The sequence below is a fragment of the Cariama cristata genome, unplaced genomic scaffold (genome assembly GCF_000690535.1).
Source record: "Cariama cristata isolate BGI_N322 unplaced genomic scaffold, ASM69053v1 scaffold42299, whole genome shotgun sequence".
NCBI lineage: Eukaryota > Metazoa > Chordata > Aves > Cariamiformes > Cariamidae > Cariama > Cariama cristata.
Window position 1 is genome coordinate 14,148 of NW_009634869.1, and position 20,526 is coordinate 34,673.

General features: G+C 38.9%; 1 protein-coding gene across 1 annotated transcript; it reads left to right on the plus strand.

Annotated features, from left to right (window-relative positions):
- Positions 1-3,036: 3,036 nt before the first annotated feature.
- Positions 3,037-20,296, plus strand: LOC104155854 (solute carrier organic anion transporter family member 1B3-like). Its single transcript, XM_009707282.1, has 14 exons — positions 3,037-3,165; positions 5,516-5,657; positions 5,746-5,878; positions 8,007-8,122; positions 8,929-9,075; positions 9,192-9,290; positions 10,624-10,869; positions 11,762-11,926; positions 12,427-12,622; positions 14,104-14,266; positions 15,694-15,878; positions 17,128-17,192; positions 19,079-19,196; positions 20,080-20,296. Exons 1-14 carry the CDS (start codon positions 3,037-3,039, stop codon positions 20,294-20,296), a joined length of 2,121 nt encoding a protein of 706 aa, XP_009705584.1.
- Positions 20,297-20,526: the final 230 nt, after the last annotated feature.

Below are 20,526 nucleotides of genomic sequence, written 5' to 3' on the forward strand. Positions count from 1 at the left end.
GGAATAGACTTTAGCCATAGACTATGAAAATAAAACTTCACACTGAAATACTTCTTAGCTATCAGTAACCAGGTACACTTCTAAAGTTGGGACACCCTATTTTTAAATGCCAGGAAGGTATGAACTATTATAATGTTGAAAAGCTCAGGAAAAAAGATGTTTCACAAGAGTGTACAAATGGAACACACTTGCACATTTTCTACCTAATTAATTTTTGACTGCTGTGCACAAACATGTATTTTGGGACCTTTAACAGAGGGCAGAACTGGGAGGAGACAAGATTAAAACTGCCTAAACCATAGTTTGTGTTAGAAGTTAATGATTCTTCTACCAAGTACCAGCACAGCTTTGCTTAAGGAGAGGATACTCTGACAAGCATTTATGTGGTAGCATAACTGCTGTTGTTGTGGATACAGAACCTAGGTAGGAACCTCTTTAATATTCTTTTTGTTTGTCTTAGCCTTAAAATGTTGCCTTTTAGTGTTTCCAGCTAATGAACATTACCTGTGTAGTGCTAGTTGCATTCTCTGTGACCAGTAACACTGGTAACATTCCTGTTGTAAATGTCAATTCTTTAATGATAGCATCATACATTTGTATGTGTGTGTCTGAACAGCAAGTACCATATGTCTTGAACAATGCAAGCAGCCTTGAGGCCTGCACAGCACCGTGATACTCATTTTTCATATTAGGTTAACTTAAAAGGTCTCATTATGATTCTTTAATGTATTTTAAAACCACTAAGACAATTGGATTAGCACTGCAGTCAGTGTAAATGAATATAGTTCCATAAACTACTGGATGAAATGTGGCTCTTGATTTGTGATTTGTTAGTCTACTGGATGGTGGTATAGCCCCTGAGAGTGCAACTGTGGTGAGAAACAGCCCAAGGACTTACAGAGTCAGATGGCCTCCTAATATCTAAACTTCTTCAGTAACATATATGGATAACTGATTGCCTTTCTCTTTTCTCTATTTTGCCTCTTATTTCTATCTTCATCTTTCTCTGCCTTCACTCCTCCTCTCCTTATATTGAAATTCTACATCATGTTGTACCTTCAAACTCTCAAAAAAGCCACTTCTTTAGACCTGTGACCTGCAATGACATGCTATCCCAGCATATTATTGTAGTCGTTAATGTATCATGATAACAGGAAGAAAGTAATATCTTCAGATTACACAGGGACAGATAAATTTCAGAGGGCTAGATGCTCAAAAGTGTTTGTGTACTAACTTTTCCGGACTACTAAGAATCTCATTTCATAAGGTTTTTTGTTGGTAGTTGTGCAGACTTCAGGCAATCCTTTCCTCTACTTCTTGTTCCTATCTGTCTAAGAACCCAAGAGGAAGGAAAAGCTATTTTGTTGTCCAGATATATGTTCCGACCCAGACTTACAGCACAGCCACAGAAGCAGTTGTACTCACACGAGTCAATAGTTTGGGAAGCAGATATCAGCAGTGTGAAAGGAAAGGAGTTGTTCATCTCAGCAGTGGTACCTAAGGACATGCTCATGAACTTAAGCCCAAGAAACTCCTAAGTTGCTTAAATCTCTGTTTGTGTATTTGTCTGAAACATCCTTAGGTACTAACCCTCTTCTATCTGAGTGAAGAAATATGTTCTTCACCATCGTGCATTAGAGCAATGCCTACCCTTTAAATGCTGTGACAAATGTTACTCTGCCACACGGTCGGTAGCAGAGCAATTTGCAATTGCAGATGGACTTTTTCCAGCATTGGAAAAGTTCATCCAACTTTTTTCAGTGCCATTCAAGCATGGAAAAACATCTCTCTGTGTGATTTTTTCCATCTCTCTCTCTCTCTTCTTCATCCTTTCCTCAAATGAGGAGACTACTATGAAAGCTGAAATAAATCAGTTCTTGTGAGCTGTGATTTCTGAGTTCTGACTTGGGGACATTAGTTTCAATACTCCTATCTCCCCTGTGTGTCAAGATCTGCAGATCTGAAAAGGGTTTGTTGAAAGACCCATTTTTTTTGAGGGGCTCTGCAGTGGTATCTGGATCTTCTTTGAGAAATCTGTTCTGTTTGTAGTTGGAGTTGCACAAACAGGCAAGTGTTTTCTTTCTTTACATAAACTTTGCAAATAGATACATAGACTTCCCTTACAGCTTTTCACTGAAATACTCTTTTTACTTGCTTACCCATCTCTCAGACATAGAGTTTAAAAATTAAAAAAAAAAAGGTGAATATTATACTATTCATTGCAATAAAACCAAATTCAACTTAATCATGAAACAAGGCTTTCAACAATAAAAAAAAAAAAGTTATATCAAAAGAGGGTAAATATTTGTCCTCTATGGCTACAGGGTGTGATTTTCTGTTCTGCTGAACTGCTGAGTTGCAGATAATTTCATGCATCAGGGGATATAGACAACACTCTGCAAACAGAAGGGGATTAGGGATACCTTGTATACTACCGCAAGAAGAAAAAAACATATGACATCCTTATAGGAGGTCAGTTAGATAAAATAATAAATTCTTTTGTCATTAATAATTGTTTGCAACATGCCAGTGTGAAGGAATGAGTTGAATGGCATGGTGTTACTACACAGAACTTACCAAAATGACTGAGTTCTAAGCCATATGGCCCACAAATTCAGAGCTTCCCTAGGACTCCCTGTGCTTCAGCACTAATGCTTTGTTGACCCTTGTAGTTTATTTTTGGACAAAGACTTTGTCTCTTACTCTTCTGTGGAAACTGTCTTTTTAGCATTAAAAGTCATTCTAGACTGGAAAAGGGGCGGGAAGGGGGAGTGGGGAGAGTGAAGAACGATTTCACTTGAAAAGAAAGATGTCAAAACAATATACTTTTGAATTTTAAAAAGTATTCATTTTGAAACACCCAAGTCATTAAGCCAAATCCTTTCCAATGAAAAGATTCCATTTCAACATCTCAGCATTTCCCTGTAACTACTGTTTCATCAGAAAGGTCCTTAAGCAACTCTGTTTTGTCATATGTGCTTTTGTATTTATTACTGTTTTCTCTTGGATTTAGATTACTAAGTAAAGAAATCAACCATGACAGTGGAAATCAAACCCAGCAATGCCGATGACTCAAATCAGGAAGCGGAAACCCAGCTTTTTGAAGATGAAGCAAACAAAAATCTACCAGTCAAAAAGAAGACTTCCTGTTGCACTGGCTTGAAGGTTTGGTGCCTTATCAATGTCACCACAAATTACTGTTGTTATATGTTAAGAAATGTTGTTCAAGATATGATATGCCAGATTACTTCATCCCTGTTCCCCCTATCTTTTCTGGAACTGGATACCCACTGGAGGTACAGGGAACGGTTGGATCTTATCTTTGTCCTAAAGAAAATAAAAATGTCTAATCTACCATATATAATCTCAAGTTACTCATAGGTGGAGCCCCTTTTTGGTCATTAACGAGAGGCAGCAACCTGCAGTGGAAGACTTGAAGCAGCCTAAAATAGGTGGCTACGATACACTGTTGTCTGCAGGTTGCTATCATCATTCTTTTAGGGCCAAAATAGGACGCAGTGAACTGTATTCCAGGATTTTTATCTAAACTAGGGCTGTAAGTCAAACAGTTCACTGATTCCTACAAGCACAAATGCTTTTAGAAGCACACAAGAAGAATTGACTGAACAAAGCAAGTAAACTAATGAGAATTTTGCTTTCATGTTAGTCTTAGTATTTATTGCTTCTGGCTGAGCTGCAAATACTACAGGGGCAAGATTTCTTTTGACATCAATGTGTTTGAGTTTATGTTTTCAGTACTTCTTCAGCCAGCTTCATCTCAGCTTAAATTCCATAGGCTCAGTTGAGTTGCAATCAGGGACACATTCCTCTATATAAAAAGATCTGTAAAATGAAAGATTAATGGAAAAAAAATAGGTAATTGCAAGCTTCTCAAACATCCAAAATAGTTTGGCTCAAGTATCAGGCAAAAGTTGTTATATTTCTTATTTTATAAGACTCGCATTTTAAATGAGTCGCATTTGCCACCCATATACACCTGCAAAAATAGAATCTGATCTCTCTGGGAGACTCGCAGGACTAACTTTACCGTCATATATGTGGTTAATGCTGCAAGACTGTGGATCTATGTCTAACTGCATGGCAATTTGAATTTAACAGATGCAATACCTTGGAGGTAATACAAAACAAACTGTTATTCTCCCTCATCTTCCCATCAAATGTTTTGTGTTTTACCTGGGCATTGCATTTTCAAACCCAAAATACCCAAGTAATTTTTGCTTGTGTTTTCAAGCTTATCAGCAGTTTGTGATTTCAGTGAAAACCCCTGCGAGCACTGCTGGCATAAGGCAAGGAAGGTGATTCTCAGAGACTTTTTGCCAGTCGAGCTCAGGAAATATAAAACATGTCAGGACAAAGCCTGCAGTTATGAGATTTTCTTTTCATTCCTGATAAAAAGAGAGTAAATATATCTATTTTCAAGCTTTTACTTCCATGACTGGCTTAATTTCTTGTAGTAGTTAGTATTGCAAAGTCTAAATCTATAGTCACTTTTGTTTACTTACCCAATGTTGTGTTGTATTGGAACTTTTACCCAGTGAGCAGTAAGTCTATTTGTTTTTTTAAACTATGTTGAAATAGTTGGATAATATTTAAAGAAACTTAGTTTAACTTTTTATCAAATATGTCTTTATTTACAAAAGCCACAATGTGTGTAGGTGGAAACAACAATAAAATTATGAAGAGTATTAAGTTTTCCCTTATGTGGTATATGGTATACAGGCAACATAGACATAATCTACACACTTTAAAATATATAATCTGAGAAAGAGATGAACTCAATCAGTCTGTACCACCTTCCACATACTGGAATATCATAAAAACTTGCTTAAAGCCTTTATTTTGATGCAATGGCTATCTATATGTTTGAGTTAGAACGAGTTATGAACTGACCTAACATAAGTGACACATGGCCCAAGCAGAAGATAATTTGGGCTAAGATTAAATTTAGGTTGGACTAGTATCAGTAAATCTATCCTGATGAGGTATTTTACCTCTGGGAAATTTTACATTTCTGCAACATCCAGAAATCTCACCATTTTGGTTGCCCAACACTGGGCCTCAGCTTTTTGATAAATTAACCACAGGTAAGTAGTCCCCAGTGAGTTGTTTGCCAAATTTAAGTTCCACAGTCCATAGGATTTCTGCTTTGGAAAACATCTCGCCAGCAATGCAGGGAAGATCAGGCTTTCTGGTCATTAAGATGTCTATTGCAAACCTGAACCCTAAAGCAAGCAGCTGCTCTCAGTGCAGCACCTAGCACCAGCCCTCTCCAGCAGAGGAAACCAGAGCAGGGAGAAAACAGTGCTGAGAGACCACCCTGGTGCTCCGTAGCATTAGGGTATGTGAAAATTCACATACAACATTGTCACTGCAATCTGAGTAACAAATGTATATCATGATGATGATTGCTCCACACATTTTTAAACATATTTGATCCCTCTGTGACCAGTTTCCTTTCCTCTACCTCCCATTTTCTGTCTTAATCTTTCCCCAGGCATTTCTCATTGCTTTATCGTTCAGCTACTTAAGTAAGGCATTGTCTGGTACGATTATGAAAAGTTCCATCACTCAAATTGAACGAAGGTTTGGTCTGACGTCATCTACTGTTGGTTTCATCGATGGGAGCTTTGAGATGGGTAATTGATATTCCGTAACATGCAGAAAACTATTCAGAGAAATATGAGGCACAGCACCTGGCACTAATTTTGATTCATTACCTTCCAGGTAACTTGCTGGTGATCGCATTTGTAAGCTACTTTGGAGCTAAACTTCATAGGCCCAAAGTAATAGCTGTTGGGTGCTTTACTATGGCTTTGGGAAGTCTTTTAACAGCAATGCCTCATTTCTTCATGGGATAGTAAGTACTAATCAAGATTAATTTGGGTAACCTAACATTGGAATTGGATACTGCTTTCTGGTTTTTGGATAAGACTTGGTGTATATTGTCTTAGAATTCTAAAGGCCTATGGAGCCTCACCTCGATGTGCAATGAATCACACTTGACACACTCCATCACTGTTCATTATATCTGGTTGGAAAAATATGGCTCCTCTGAAGTAAAAGTTCAACTTCTTGAAAAAAGTGGGAAAATCGCAATGCTTTAGTTTTCAGTCAGACCTGTTCAGAAAAAAAGACAAAGAAGGAAATTATTTTACAAAATCATTAGTATTTATTTTTTCAGGAGGAAACACCTATGAAAATCTTATGGAAATTAGAATTTCAAACAAAATATATTGTTCTTTGAAAATCTTCACCATGCTACTGTGCTGGTGCTATTGCTTTAATGAATGATATACTCCTCCTGAATGGCAAAGTGTTAAGAATACCTTATTGGGAAAATTAGTGTTAACCTAAGAATGTGGCATCACTGGTTGCTAATAGGATCCTGTAGGCAGTAAAGTCAAACCATTATGAACCACACTAAAATTATGAGGAATACAGAATCCACCTATATGATTTCCAGAACAAGTCTGTGCTCTTTTGAACAGGATCTCAAAGCTCTGTGCAGGTAACTTCATACTGAGTGACATCTCTACCTGAAATATTACTTTATGTATAGTAAAAGGTAACTCATGTAAAATCAGGGATTCAGAGCTTACTTGGTGAAGAAACCAACCCACAAAGATGCTCATTAGAAGAAATCCCGCTCCTTGAAAAAAAGAAACCAGACCCTTGTTGTGTAAGATGATGCATTTTGCTCTCCTGTGGCAAACAGCTGCTCCTCATACAAAGCAGCCTCTCAGCTTCAAGCAGAGCCTGCAGATGGATCAGCACTGGTAGAACTGGTACCAGGGGGTCTCCTGTTCCAAATGCACATGGCTGGTTAGACTGATTTTCTGTGGCTGGTTAAGCTAATTTTATTCATATTCTCCAGGCTCAGAGAATTACTGCATGTCGCTTATGTGCGATAATGTTTCTAGCCATAGCTTTGATACAGTGATAGCATACAGAGTAAGATATATTTCTGTTGCTCTCTTAAATGTATTAGAATAATTTTAGGTACACTACTGTAAAAAGAAAACTGAGGAATGCTTTTTATCACAATAGTGGATCTTGTACTAGCATCAGACTTCTATTTTCCACTGCTTAAGCCAAACTATGTGTATCACTCATGTACACTGGGAAACTCATACAGTTTCTCATGAACCTGGGCATGAACTTTTACAAGGAAACTGTTCTGCACTGTCTTTCCTGATGAATGCTCTCTGTTTCAACCTGAAAAATAAGCCTGCCCCGTCTAACAGAGACAGCCCAATTCCTAGAAGCAGAGTATGCGCTTTACCATGTTGTTCTGCTTAAGCTAATTGTACTTTGCACCTCGACAGGGCTCATATCTGGGAAAAGGATCTCACTAAAGCAGCTGAACACCTTCCAGCACCTGAGCTGCTCAGCTGCCTCCCCTAGCATTGCTCTACTCCCTGTAAATACAGCTAAAGAGTGTCTTTTAGCCACTAACTTTATCCACCCACTACTGTATAACAGCTCTTTCTAAAGCCAATGCCAGTTATCAGGCAAACAGGTACTGCCTGAGGATGACTTCTCCTCACTCCTCTCCTCCTCCACCACCCCAAAACACATATCTAAGTTGAAAAGGGGGGCTTACACTCACACTCAAGAAATTCTTCTTTTTCTTCTTTACTGTGGAGTCAGCATAGGGAGCTCACTTGCATTTGACCCTAAATTTTGACACCAAAAGTTCAATCCTATCTGATTTACTTTCAAAAGCCTTTTTGAATATTCCAACTTAAAATGTTATGTCTTCCAGATAGATGATTCTAACTTATTTTTGCTCTTTATTTTAGTGTTTTAGTTTTCAAAAATGTGCTTAAATAATCTTTTTTGCTCCTTCAGTAGCACTTTGCATTGATATTTAAACAAAGATACCTTTCATTTTAGGGAAATAGCAGTTCAAGTGGTTCCTGCCCTACAATGGTAGTATTTCCCTAGTGAACACTGCTTCTAAACCTACTATTGTGTGTTTTCAGTTATAAGTATGAGACAGCATCACATATAGCATCTTCAGCCAACTTAACTTCAAGCATAAATCCCTGTTCTTTATATGAAGATGTGAACAAAACCTTGTTGGAAGCCTCCCGATCAGGTAAAGAGCTGTAAGTGTAAGTACAAATACAGGAGCTAGTTTTATCCTTGGATGCAAGTGGAGTAGATCGTTGCCCCATGCAAGATGTTCAGTTAGGTTTCTAACTTCAGCCTCTACCTGTCTGGGAACATTACCAACACTTAAATGTATTTTGTGCATCTCATTTAAGAAGAAATACCCAGCAAACACAAATTATAACGATCCAGGTCCCCCGTTTCCTATGTTCACACTGCCAAATTACAATAAAATCACCCTAACACTGAAGGGGATGCTGAGACTGTGTTTGAAGGGACTCAGTTACCCAGGACCTGGAGTTGGGGAGGTGGGAGAGATTGTGTGACAGTACATGAAATTGCACAGAGTTACCTGGAACTAAATGGAGAATTCTGTGATCTTGCTTAAAATATGGAATACAGCTGTTTTACACATTGCTTTGCATGGGACATAGGTAGAGAAAGAGCCAAGCTGTGCCCCAGAAACCATCTCAAACTTCTTACATTAAAGATATATGTTATATGCCAAGTAATATATTTATGACAATATCAATCTGCCATTTTTGTACATGGGTGGATTTTCTGATGGGTGATACCTCTCTGTATTTTTAGAAATCAAATATAATGGGGGTGGGGGAAAGTGTTATTAAAAGATTATTAAAAGGTACAATGAGGTTAACAGCCTTTCATAAGGAAAATGCTGTGAATACCTTAAATACTAAACTATAATAATTTCATGTGCGGAATTCCAATGATTTCTCACTGTTTCCTATTCAACTATTCTGTTACAAAGATGTAAACTCTCATCTGCAGGCTGTGAGAAGGAACCATCATCATATATGTGGATATATATCTTACTGGGAAACATGTTACGTGGAATTGGTGAGACACCAATAACACCACTGGGTATCTCTTATATTGATGATTTTGCTAAAGAAGAGGATGTTCCTGTGTATGTAGGTAATCTCAACATGAAATAATCTGAGAGATTCATAGTACAAGAGGTCGATCATCCTCTGCAGAAGAAAACGTTCAGCCATTAAAAAGTACTAGCATCTGTTTCATTATATTTTCAGCATGTTTGCACACAATAGCCATGTTGGGCCCAATGTTTGGTTTCCTGTTGGGATCTTTATGTGCAAAACTGTACGTGGATATTGGATTTGTGGATTTAGGTAAGCAAAGCAGAGGAAAAGTGAAAGTAAGTTAGTACTTGTTCATACCAGGTTCCTCTACACAGTTGCATAAATTTTTATTTTATTAATTATATTAATATAATTTATATTTAATTTATATTGATTTCATTAATTTTATTATATGCTTTATTACAATTTAATTAAATTACTGGAAACTTATAGCGTAAAAGCAGAATTAGATGGGGAACATATTTTAGAATTGTGTTTTAGCATTATAGGGTTAAAATACATGTTTAACTTTAAAAGTTAGTACCAAGAACTCCCACAGAATTCTGCTAGAATAGCATTTTAAGAGTTTTGGTGAATTACCCACCCTTTCAGCTGAACATTTTAGATTACTTACAATTCATGTAATATTTGCAGTGCATTATACACTTTTTGACAGTCCTTGCTTTTTCAGATTAAAAGAAAGCACATGTATGTATTCACATCTGCAAAATGCTGGAGGGGGCAGAACAATCTTCATAAGTGGTGGCCACGCTCTTTCATCCTGTTCCCTTTCACTGGAAGAGGCAGGAGCCATCTCTGAGGTGGTGTTTGCTGGCCAGCCCACCTCCCCACCTGCAGGACCACCTGATGGGCCGTCAGGCACTATGGCCTGGTGACAAATTTTTCAGGACAAGGCCCACTGTAGCAGCTGCAGTGGGTGATCCTATTTTACTAGCAGGACAGAGAAGTTTTCAGATCCTCAGGATCCTGAAGTTGGATAGATGAACTATTTAGTCTTTGCCCTATGTTAAGCCAATGTTTGTTTTTACTTCAGCATAAGGACAGTAAGCCAATTCTGGTCGTGCAGTGAAAAGTCTTATAGTGTTGGTCCACCACCAAACATGGCAGCATGTAACAATCATAAAAAGACAACCAACTACTCTCATCTTCCTTGCAATTTGAATTTTAAAGCCATGGCTAATCTCACCAATGCCACAGAGAATGCCCATATGCTTAATAGCAACTTACACAATTCAGGTTAGCAAAGGATGATTTCAGTGGAAATGTATTAGCCCTAAAAGGACTCCATGCTTAGGGCTTGTCTACCACTCATTTTGATTTCCTATGTGTTGGATAAAGACATCTGTGTTGCCATGGATGCCACAAAACAGCAGCCAGCGTAAGATGTAGAAAGGCCAACGAAACATAAAGCCGTTCAGGGTATGATTCCTGATACCTTCACTGCATGAATGGTCTCTCATTAGATGATTATCATTACCACTGAAAGCCAGATATTGTAAAATGTAGCTATTTTAGCAGGTAAAGGGTGGGAAGATTCAAATTCTTAATTTAAGTAACTGGTATCTGTTTCCTTCAATTCTAGGAAGCATCACTATCACCCCACAGGATTCTCGCTGGGTGGGTGCGTGGTGGCTTGGTTTTTTAATAGGTGGACTAATCAGTTTCCTAGCTGCTATTCCATTTTGCTTCCTGCCAAAGAATCTGAAAAAGCCAGAGGAAGTCAATAAGGACAAAACTTCACGTGGTCTCTTGGAAAACATGGGTACTGCAAAGAAGAAACTTACTCCTGCAAAACTTAAGACAAGGAAGTGGTCAGCAATGCTGAAAGGCAAGTGTTTCACATGTTGTATAAATGTGAAAAGCAATAGGCACAATAACGTACAGTGGGAATGTAATAGTTCTGCAGAATATTTTGCCTCCCTTGCTCTTCAGGCTAAACCAGTTAGCTATCCCCAGGAAAGGAGGGGTCCACTAAAGATTATGAGAAGTCAAAGAGCATGTTCAAGACTGTGAGGTTCTGCATGCCTCATCTGTAATGTGTCATCAGCTGAGTGGCACCTACCTCTAAAATTTTGTGCTAGAAGAAATTTGAACAGTGGAAAAGTTGTTTCTGTATCAGGACGTAAAGAAAATATTAGAAGGATCCTTTTGCAATATGGAAAACCAAATTATTCATCTGATCATCATACAGCTCATGGAGACTCTGAAGCACACTGTTGCCTGATGAAAATACAGCAGGCTTGAATATCAGCTCTGGTTGTGCAGTCCTTAGGCTAAGAAAGGGGTGGAAAGGTGGTGGGAAGAGAAGGCTTTGCATCAGTAGTTAAATTCTCCTGCCTTTGTTCAGATCCCAGTGGAAGACATTGAGCACCTTCACAAAGGCAGCTCTCGCTTAGCCTTGAACCTGTGATAACATTCATGTAAGCTGAAAGGAGTCTTGCTGTGTGGAGCCCTTCTAGTCTTCAGGTGCAGATCTCATTAGAGCACCCAGGCCTTAACCCATTCTTCTGTCTTCTTTTAGGATTCTCTTCCTATATCTCAACCTCTGATGTTTTTTCAAGAACCTGATTTTGTTTCCAGATACTCTCCTGCAAATGAAGATCAGTACAACTTGCACTTAGACAGCTGAGGGAAAGATTTTGCCCTAAGTTTTGTAGATTATTCACCAGCAATTATGCCATGCATCTTTCAAAGCCAACTCATATATCCCTTTCTTTCAGATTTCTATACCTCCCTGAAAAAAATATTGAGTAATCGAATGTACTTTACATTTTTGTGTTGCTCACTGTTACAGTTCAGTAGCTTTATTGGTTTCTTGACTTATAAACCAAAGTACATGGAACAGCAGTATGGACAATCTGCATCTAAATCTAATTTTCTAATAGGTGAGTTTTACACTATGCAATGACTCTTCATGCTATAAGCAGTGCTTGGGAATAAGTTCTGGCATGCTTTCTCTGGGACTGAATTTCTTGCAGAACAGGCTGATGTAAATGGTGGTGTCTCCTGAACTTGTATTATACAAAGGCAGCATACAAACTACAGTTTTGGTGCCTGTGGGACCAGAATAAATTATTATATTATATTATATTGTATTGTATTCATTATATTATAGCAAGGGCACCCCAAATATGCAATGAATGGGATGTGGGAGTTTTAATTGCTGCAATATCCGACAAGTGCCTTGCAATGGAAGTGAATTTGGAGGTTTAGGCATTTCATAAATAGCATATGCAACCCAGGGATTAGGCTGAACACAAAGCCATCTAGAGTCAGCATAATAGAACATAAAGCTGCCAGGGACATCAATCTGAGGACAGACTTTGGTTCTTAAGCCCATTGTGACTCTTTTGTTTTAACATTCCCCTTCTACAATCTCTTTCAGGATTGACAACCTTACCTCCTGTAGGTATTGGAATTTTCCTAGGAGGGTTCATAATGAAAAAGTACAAAATGGGCATCATTGGAGCAACAAAGTTTGCATTTACCATGTCATTTTTGGCCTATGTATTCACTCTCTTGCACTTTTTTGTTGGTTGTGAGAACAATGTGGTAGCAGGGATGAAAGTGTCCTATGAAGGGTGAGTATAAAAAGAAGAAGAGTATGTTTTTCTCCATGGCAGCAATAGTTCAAAAAATGTACTATGACATCAAGGCTAAAAGAGGAATATGCTTTTGCAATGCTTAAGAGAAAGTGCCATGTGTCATTGTGATAGTTTTGCCGGTCAGCAGAGTGTCAGACTGCCAAAGCACAACACTGGTTAAAGATTAATTAGAAATACATTAGCAAAATTGCATCATTACTGATGTAGGTTGTTAGGCTGTGTGGAGGGTAGTATTACTGTTTCACACAGTGCTACCTCTATACCAGATGCAATTTTCTAATGAAGTGTATTCAGTAAAAAGATGAAGCATATGTAACAGAGAGCATTGGTAGCATATCCTGCACAGAGATGGAAAGACCATAACATGCTAGTCTCAGCCTGCTGTGAACCAAAATGAAGCTTTTACACCTACTGAAGATGCTCTCTCCTCTCAGGAGAGAGTCAGAGTTTAAAAGTTACAGGCTGTTATTTTTTCTTGGAGTGAGTGAAGATACCAGTAAAGGGGATGCATGCTAGGATCTGGCTGTCCAAGGGGCCCAGCAGCGCACTAGCATACAGGTTGTCACTGCCTCATGTCCAGCCTGCTCAGACCACCTCATGGCTAGTGTGAACCTGTCTGCATCCTCCTGAAGATTTACCCATCGTTCCGTAATTTGTCACTACATTTCAAATATCAAGCCATACTGGTTCACAGCTGCAAATGTGGAACTGGACAGGCAGGATGCCAAGGACATTTACATTTGTTGGAACCTGAGGACTAATTGTTGCTTGTCCTGTACTCTGCAATGTTTTCACTGAGAATGCAAATGGTGGACTGGGGAATATGCGTAGTAAGCACTGAGATGAAAGAGATGGCAAGCACAAAAGCTTAATTAACCCAGAAAGGAAAAGATGAGGGAAGACATCCCTCTTTGTTACAGATCTCAATACCCAAAGAATGTCTGAAAGTAAAAGGGAGTACTGCATTCTCCATATCCTCTAGAAATACTTAGGCTAGGCTTTAAGAGAGGAGTTTTTTTTTTTACTATGAAGACCAGGAAATCTAGTTTCTATCATTGGTGCTTTTTTAACAACAGCTAAAGATGTACTTGATAAGACTGTGTTAACTGTTGCTAGCTTTACTTTCAATCAGAGGGTAGTCCAGCTGACCTCTCAAAGCCTTTCAGCTCTTCCTTTTTCTTTTCTGTCCACACTCACCAGCTAAAATCAGTAGCAATATTTTTATTTGTTTTAAAATTCTTTATAATCTAGTAATAACTTTAATATCAGTGCAAGTAGGATGGAATCTCAAACAAGCAGATCAATACGGTAGAAACTCAGCTGTGAAAACATATGTCCTTGGCATATGAGGTGGGTTTCAGGACAGTAACATCATCACACAGAAGGAACTACACTGACCTCAGCGCTGAATTAAAAATTTCTTACACTCTTACACATGTCTGAACTTAACTTCCAAGCAAACCCATTCCGTACCACGAAAATGCCGTATTTTCTGAGTGCAACTCTGACTGCAAATGTGCCTCCAATGTGTGGGATCCTGTGTGTGGAGAGAATGGACTCACGTATGTTTCGGCATGTCTAGCTGGTTGCACGACTTCGGTGGGACATTCAAAGAACACAGTAAGACCCTGCTTCAGTTTCTGAGGTTTTCTACTAGCTTATTTTCCATGTAACTTTGGGGATTTAGTAGTATACTGCATTTAAGGAAAACCAAAGTTACTGAGGACCAGTCAGTAAAATATTTATGATTTCTGGCTACAAACAGCACAGAAAATAAAGAGATTTCTCTGAATTTCTACAAATAAAGCAAAAAGCCCTAGGTCCTTGTTGTAGATACTACTTTTCATCTTTTGTCAATTGAACACAAAAGGGGGAAACAAATAAATCAAAGTGGTTACATGTTTCCTGAAGGTTGTTCATGGCTTGCCTTTCATAAACCTTGTTTTGCCTGCCCTAAGGTTTTAGGCAGAAGTTGAAGTACACTAAGATAGTGTAGTATCTTCCCTGATACTGATCATTAATGTACAAGTATGAAGAACAATTTGAGGGGAGGCAGCTTGTTTCCTCCATGTGAGACTCTGGGATGGCAGGATACTGCTCATTTTTCTGGCTGATTGATCTCTGCTCGGCACAGATTGCTGGGGATAATGCATAGAGTCCCAGAAAGGAAGCTCCAGACCATGGATATAAGTGTTCATTGGACTATGTCATTCCCATGTTTTCTGATGCCAGATGATCACTCCAGAAGATACATGGTCTGGAGCTGTCTCTTGCACTTAGTTTTCTCTCCAACGGATTTTTTTTTGTGGCTGGTTTCTCTCTGTTGTCTACAGTCATCTTCTCCAAAAGACATTCTTTGCTTAAAATCTTAAGGTGGGAGGCAGGGGAGAAGGGCTCAGCAGTATCTGTGACTGTGAGACTACTACCTCCCACACAAGTCTGTCTCTGTAAAAGTTCAAGTTTGTGGCTCACAGTTTCCCTTACCTCAGCACATCCTCAAGCCCCTGAAGCCCTGGTTAAAAGCTATTGCTCCTAAGCTGTCAGTACACCTACTGCTGATCTCAGGGCTCTGCATGAGCTGTGTCTTGACAAGTAGCTGCTGCTTACAGAGGTGAGGTACCTTTGGTGGACCAGCATTAGCACAGAGGGACCTGTGATCCGGGTGCTTTTCACAGAGAGAAGTCAGCTAACAGGTGGTATCACCTAGCAGCAAAAGGCACAGATCCTTGAGCCTCACTTTTCTACTTCAGCTGCCCTCTAGGGACACAAAGGCTGAGGCCAGCCTCAGAGGTCCTGCAGGTATTCCAAACATCTTCCAAAAAGGGTTGCTATGTCCACTGGCAAAAAAATGTCAGCACAGAACATCACTTCCAACTCTGAGCACTGTTCATAGGAAAGAAAAGAAGCAGCTGCTGCCCATTGCCTCAAGAAAGGCAAATAAGATAGCAATGGGATGCTTAGGAAGACTTTAGGCTCTGCCTATGTCTGAAAGCAGGATTTCCCATTGCATGAGTAGTGTTCTTCCAAATCTACTTTGTGGCTTTCAGGTCTTCCATAACTGCAGCTGTCTTGAAGCAAACAGTTCATGGACAGGAAATAACTCTGCCATCTTGGGACAATGTCCAAGAAGTGAAGATTGTTCAAAGAAGTTCATTTATTATACAGTAATACAAGTCATAAGTGGCTTTTGTTACGCATTGGGAGGCACCCCAGCGTACATGATTGTGTTTAGGTAAGTAAAACTAACTGTGTACCAAAGGTTGAGGCTTTCCAATGAGGGCATTAAAATTATGTTTAGGTTTCTCTCTTTCCCTTAGGAAAAAAAAGTCTCCCTTGCAGTGTAATATGCTTTCTTTAATGACTTTTGTCATTTCCCATTTGTTTGTAGCATCAAACCTTACTTCACTGCTGTCTGTAAGTTGATTCTAGTGTGTTGCTTCCAACTAATGTAAAATGATTTCTCTTATGCCCATCATACACCCAGGTTTTCCAGAACACATCCTCTTTCTCTGCTTAGATATTCTGGCTCTATGGATTTTGAAAATGCCATGCATTTGTCAGGATTTCTGGATGTAGGGTTGCCCTAACAGATTGTGCTTATCAGATGTCTGGAAATGCGGAACATCTGAGGGCTCAGTCTGAGGCTCCTATGCTCATGTCTGTCAAGGTACACAGGTGCATGCATACCAGGATGTGATTTAAAACCATATATACAAATTAGCACATACTTTTCAGTATCCTGGAGAGAAAGCTCATTCAGTAGAAAAATGCAGTAGTGGCAAATTTAATGGTAGTCCTAAGGGCATTATGTCATCCTAAATGAGCACAGAAAACAAAATGTGAACTCCCCTCTCTTCCTCATCTCTGAGCCATCATTCTGAGTGTTGACCATGTTAATATTTGTAAGGAGATGGCAGAGGTTGGATATATAAAGGATTCAAGATCAGTATCCATTTCTGATGCTTGCAGCATGGTTCCCCATGAAACAGATGGGCATATTGCCAGATGGCTTTGTGTAGTTCAAGATGTGGCATTGTACAGAGGAATGTCATTCGAAAATAGAAAGATATGGTACTAATGCAGCTGCTTGCAATATTTTTGTCTTAGGGCATTATGATATTTCTCAGCAAGCGAGTAAGATATATCCCATCAAGTGAGAAAAAAGTATACCTGGGAGTTAAGGCAGTTGAAAAGCCCGTTTCAGTAAGACTACGATAGATTATGATTATGACTTTAAAAATTCACTTCTTTAATTACGCCTAGTGAATGGACTTCCTAGAGCCATGTGATAGAAAACTATAGATTAAATCACCTTTTTCTACCACTTAAAGAATTTTCAGAAGACACAGGGAGCACTCTTGTTCCAAAGCTTGGGTTTCTGTCATTACTACTATTAAATTCAAGGTAATTAACAGCAGTTTAATAGGTATGTCTAAGCACTAGATAGGCAAATACTTCATACTTATTCCTCTTTCTTTCAGATGCGTTCAGCCAGAGTTGAAATCTCTTGCAGTTGGTCTATACACACTTATTCTGAGAACTATGGGTAAGAGAAATCATTCTGACTAACTGAGATGCTTGCTCGTATGGTTTTAAATGACACCAATGCAACCACCATTTGTAAACCAGATGTATCCTTAAAATAGCTGTTATATCCTGGGCTGTTCCTGAAGATCCTGGGTTTTTCCAATATTCAGTCAAGAGTTCATTGGGAAACCAGCTAACACAATTCTGGAAATCTTTCACCTGTTGATTAAATGATGTTGCAGCTTGGGAGCCTCGTGTTCCAAAATGGGAAGAGTTTCTAAGGAAAATTAAAGTATTATCTTGAATTTCTAAACAACACTATAAGATTTCAAACTTATAATTCAACCAATGGCTCACTGAGACATTGTGTTATTAGTAAGATCGAAAAGACATGCTCTAGTAGGACTTCATTCAACACTAACACAACTCTGCTCATAGTAGATTGTTTTGTCCATGTTGGAACTTCAGTTTCCTTGTAGATGACAGCTTAGATTTCAATTCCCTTTAAGCATGCTGCAATGCTCTTTTTTTTTCCCTTTTTATCTGAGAGTTGCTAATGAGATGGTTAATTAAGATGCCTAGGCAGGCAAGAAAATACCTCTTTGTTTCCTTTTGTTCTCTTTGTCAATGGAATAGGAATACCTGCATTTCAGAAATGTAGAGAAACCTGTGTGAAGTGACAAGCCACATGGGTTTGCTATGAAGCCTAAAAAGTCAACAGCCACTTACAAATGTCTACAATCCAAGCTAGGTTAGGGCTGTAGTCTCTGCTCAGGATTGTGACAAGACATTCTGAGATAGGAAGGTGTATCCTCACTTTGTCCTCTTCTGCTTTTCCCATCATACAATGGAGGGGCAGAATTTCTACCGCCAGCTCTCAGGACAAGTAATGTCAATGGGATCCTTGAAGCAATTTTGGCCATAGGAAATAAAAAAAAAAGCATTATGAAAAAAGAACTGCCCCCTTTATATAGGCATCTGCTTCAGCACATTGAGCTAGCATGCTTCTTCCATTGCAAGAAGGGGTAGAGCCACTGCCACTGATTCAAAAAAGCTGGCATGTCTCTTCAGTAACTAGGAGATCAAATCTGTTGTGCTCCTGTCTTCCTTCTCTAAGGAATCTCCAAAATAAGCATTTGTCCCATTGTAACCTGACTACACCACTGATGATTGCAATACACAGCCCTTTATAGATAGATTACTGAGTTCAGGTTCTCACAAGAGCCCTAGGGTAGAACAGGCTGAGAGTATACCTGGTTTTACAAAATAAATTATTTCCTATATAGGAATGCAGGATGCTCCTGTAGGAACAAAGCTCACATGAAACATGGTCCTGTACATGCTGAAACCTGGATTCCTCTGAAGTTAACACTTGACGCTACTTCAGCAAGGCTAGGATTTTGTCCCATGTTTGCCATGTTTTGCAGTAAAGCAGAAACTCATATCTGGCCAAGTTGCACTAAGGATTTCAGTTGATTTACCCTCATTCAGGCAGAAGGGACTATCAGCCAGATAAGTTAGGCTATGCATAGAAGAGGGAACTATGTACCAGTTCAGTGCTCCAAATGCACCACCAGTCCAGCTCTCCCTTGCAGGAGCTCAGCATGCACTAGAAGCCAGCGGTGGCTCTCAGAGCCGTGCTTGAGAAATCAATGTGCATGACTACAAGCCTGGCCAAACCCATCAGACCACATTTCCTGGGAACTGATGATCCCCATGGCACAGAGAGGGTGGCTCAGCTTACAGTTACTCTGACAAAGGAAAGGAAAAACTCCCCACAATCCAATCCACCCATTGCCACTATTGCAGCATGTAACTTGCCACTAAGAAAACATAAAGCTGATTTGTAAAAAGATGTCTTTTCCTGTCATATCTTGTGACATTTTTTTCTTTTTTTCCTTGCAGCTGGGATTCCAGCACCAGTTTATTTTGGTGCACTGATAGACAAGACATGCTTGAAATGGGGAAGTACAAGCTGTGGGCAGAGAGGGGCTTGCAGGTTATACGACTCCAATGCATACAGGTAAGGTAAATTAGGGCACAAAAAGCCTCATGTATTTCCTCTCTACAGATAGACGTGCTTTGTTCTGTTATACTGTGGTGTGTGAGGCCACTGATCAAAAATTATGGTCAGATACTAACTTTGGACTCAGATTTAGGTTAGTCCAGAATTTCTGAAATTGAGAAATCTTAAGATCAAATCTTAAAGTCTTAGTTTTTTAGCCAGTTTTTATATTGTGCAAAGATCATTTAATATTAATGACAGATCTCTGGAATGAATTACGATTTTTTAGCATCCTTTGAGTCAATTTAGAAGACCTAGGATAGTATGATTTACCATCAAGAGGAAAGTTACCCAAATTTACCTTAGTTGCAAATAGTTCGTTCATACTGACAAGAATGTTAAATTTGTGCATTGGCCACATTTGAGAGAAAAGTAAATGAAAGAAAATCATACTGAGTAGCTGCAGGTATTGGTTAAACACAAAGACTATCAGTCTCCAGGAGAAATATTCCAGAGATTTTTCTCAGTTTCACTCGAATCTCAGCCATTTTTGATGTGTTGTTTATTTTTACATAAAATAGCCCTCTCTGGCGATCTCAACGTATTTCTGGCCCTAAAAAGCCTAAGGCCTTAAAATGATCCAAAAAGCTTCAGAAACAAAGGGAAGATGATGGAAGCTTTGCTTTGCAACTATCTTCATAATCAAAAATAATATTACAAATTCTTTAACAGAAGTTTTTGCAAGCAAAAACGTCTAATTTGTGGTATCATTCACAAACAACGAGTTTTAGTGTTTTCCCTTAAGTTTTTCTGGTGATCCTTAAAAGCCACTAAAGTGATTTTCTTCAGTGTATTTGAAAACTCCAATGCCTGGCACTTTCTTCTATGCTCTACCCCACAGGTACGTCTACCTTGGTTTATCAGCGGTGTTAAGAGGTCCTTCCTACTTCTTTGCAATCTTTTCTTATATATTGATAAAGAAACACTTTCAAAATAAGAACTCCAGGCCTACAGAGGATGGAGGAAGAGAAGATGCTCGTATGAATAAAGAAGATAACTGCAAGATCAAAGAACGTTTGCCAGGTTCTTCTGATGCAGAGAATGAGTCATCTATTTAGAAAGCCATTTAGACCAGTGGCACATGAATCAGGACAGCTTCTTTTAGAAACAACTTTCACAATGTTATGAATAACTAAATTATAAATAACAACACCGTTCAGAAAGAAAAACTAATAGCAAACCTGTAATCAACAACAATAAAAACTAACATACAAGTATGAAAGTGTCTTAGATGTACCTGGTTACTAATAACAGACAGAACAAGCTACATGAACTGAACCAAATTCTC

Coding starts and splice junctions, on each gene's coding strand:
- LOC104155854 (XM_009707282.1), top strand. CDS start 3,037: ATGACAGTGGAAATCAAACCCAGCAATGCCGATGACTCAAATCAGGAA. Junction 9,076..9,191: donor GGATGTTCCTGTGTATGTAG/GTAATCTCAACA, acceptor TTATATTTTCAG/CATGTTTGCACACAATAGCC. Junction 10,870..11,761: donor GTGGTCAGCAATGCTGAAAG/GCAAGTGTTTCA, acceptor CCTTTCTTTCAG/ATTTCTATACCTCCCTGAAA.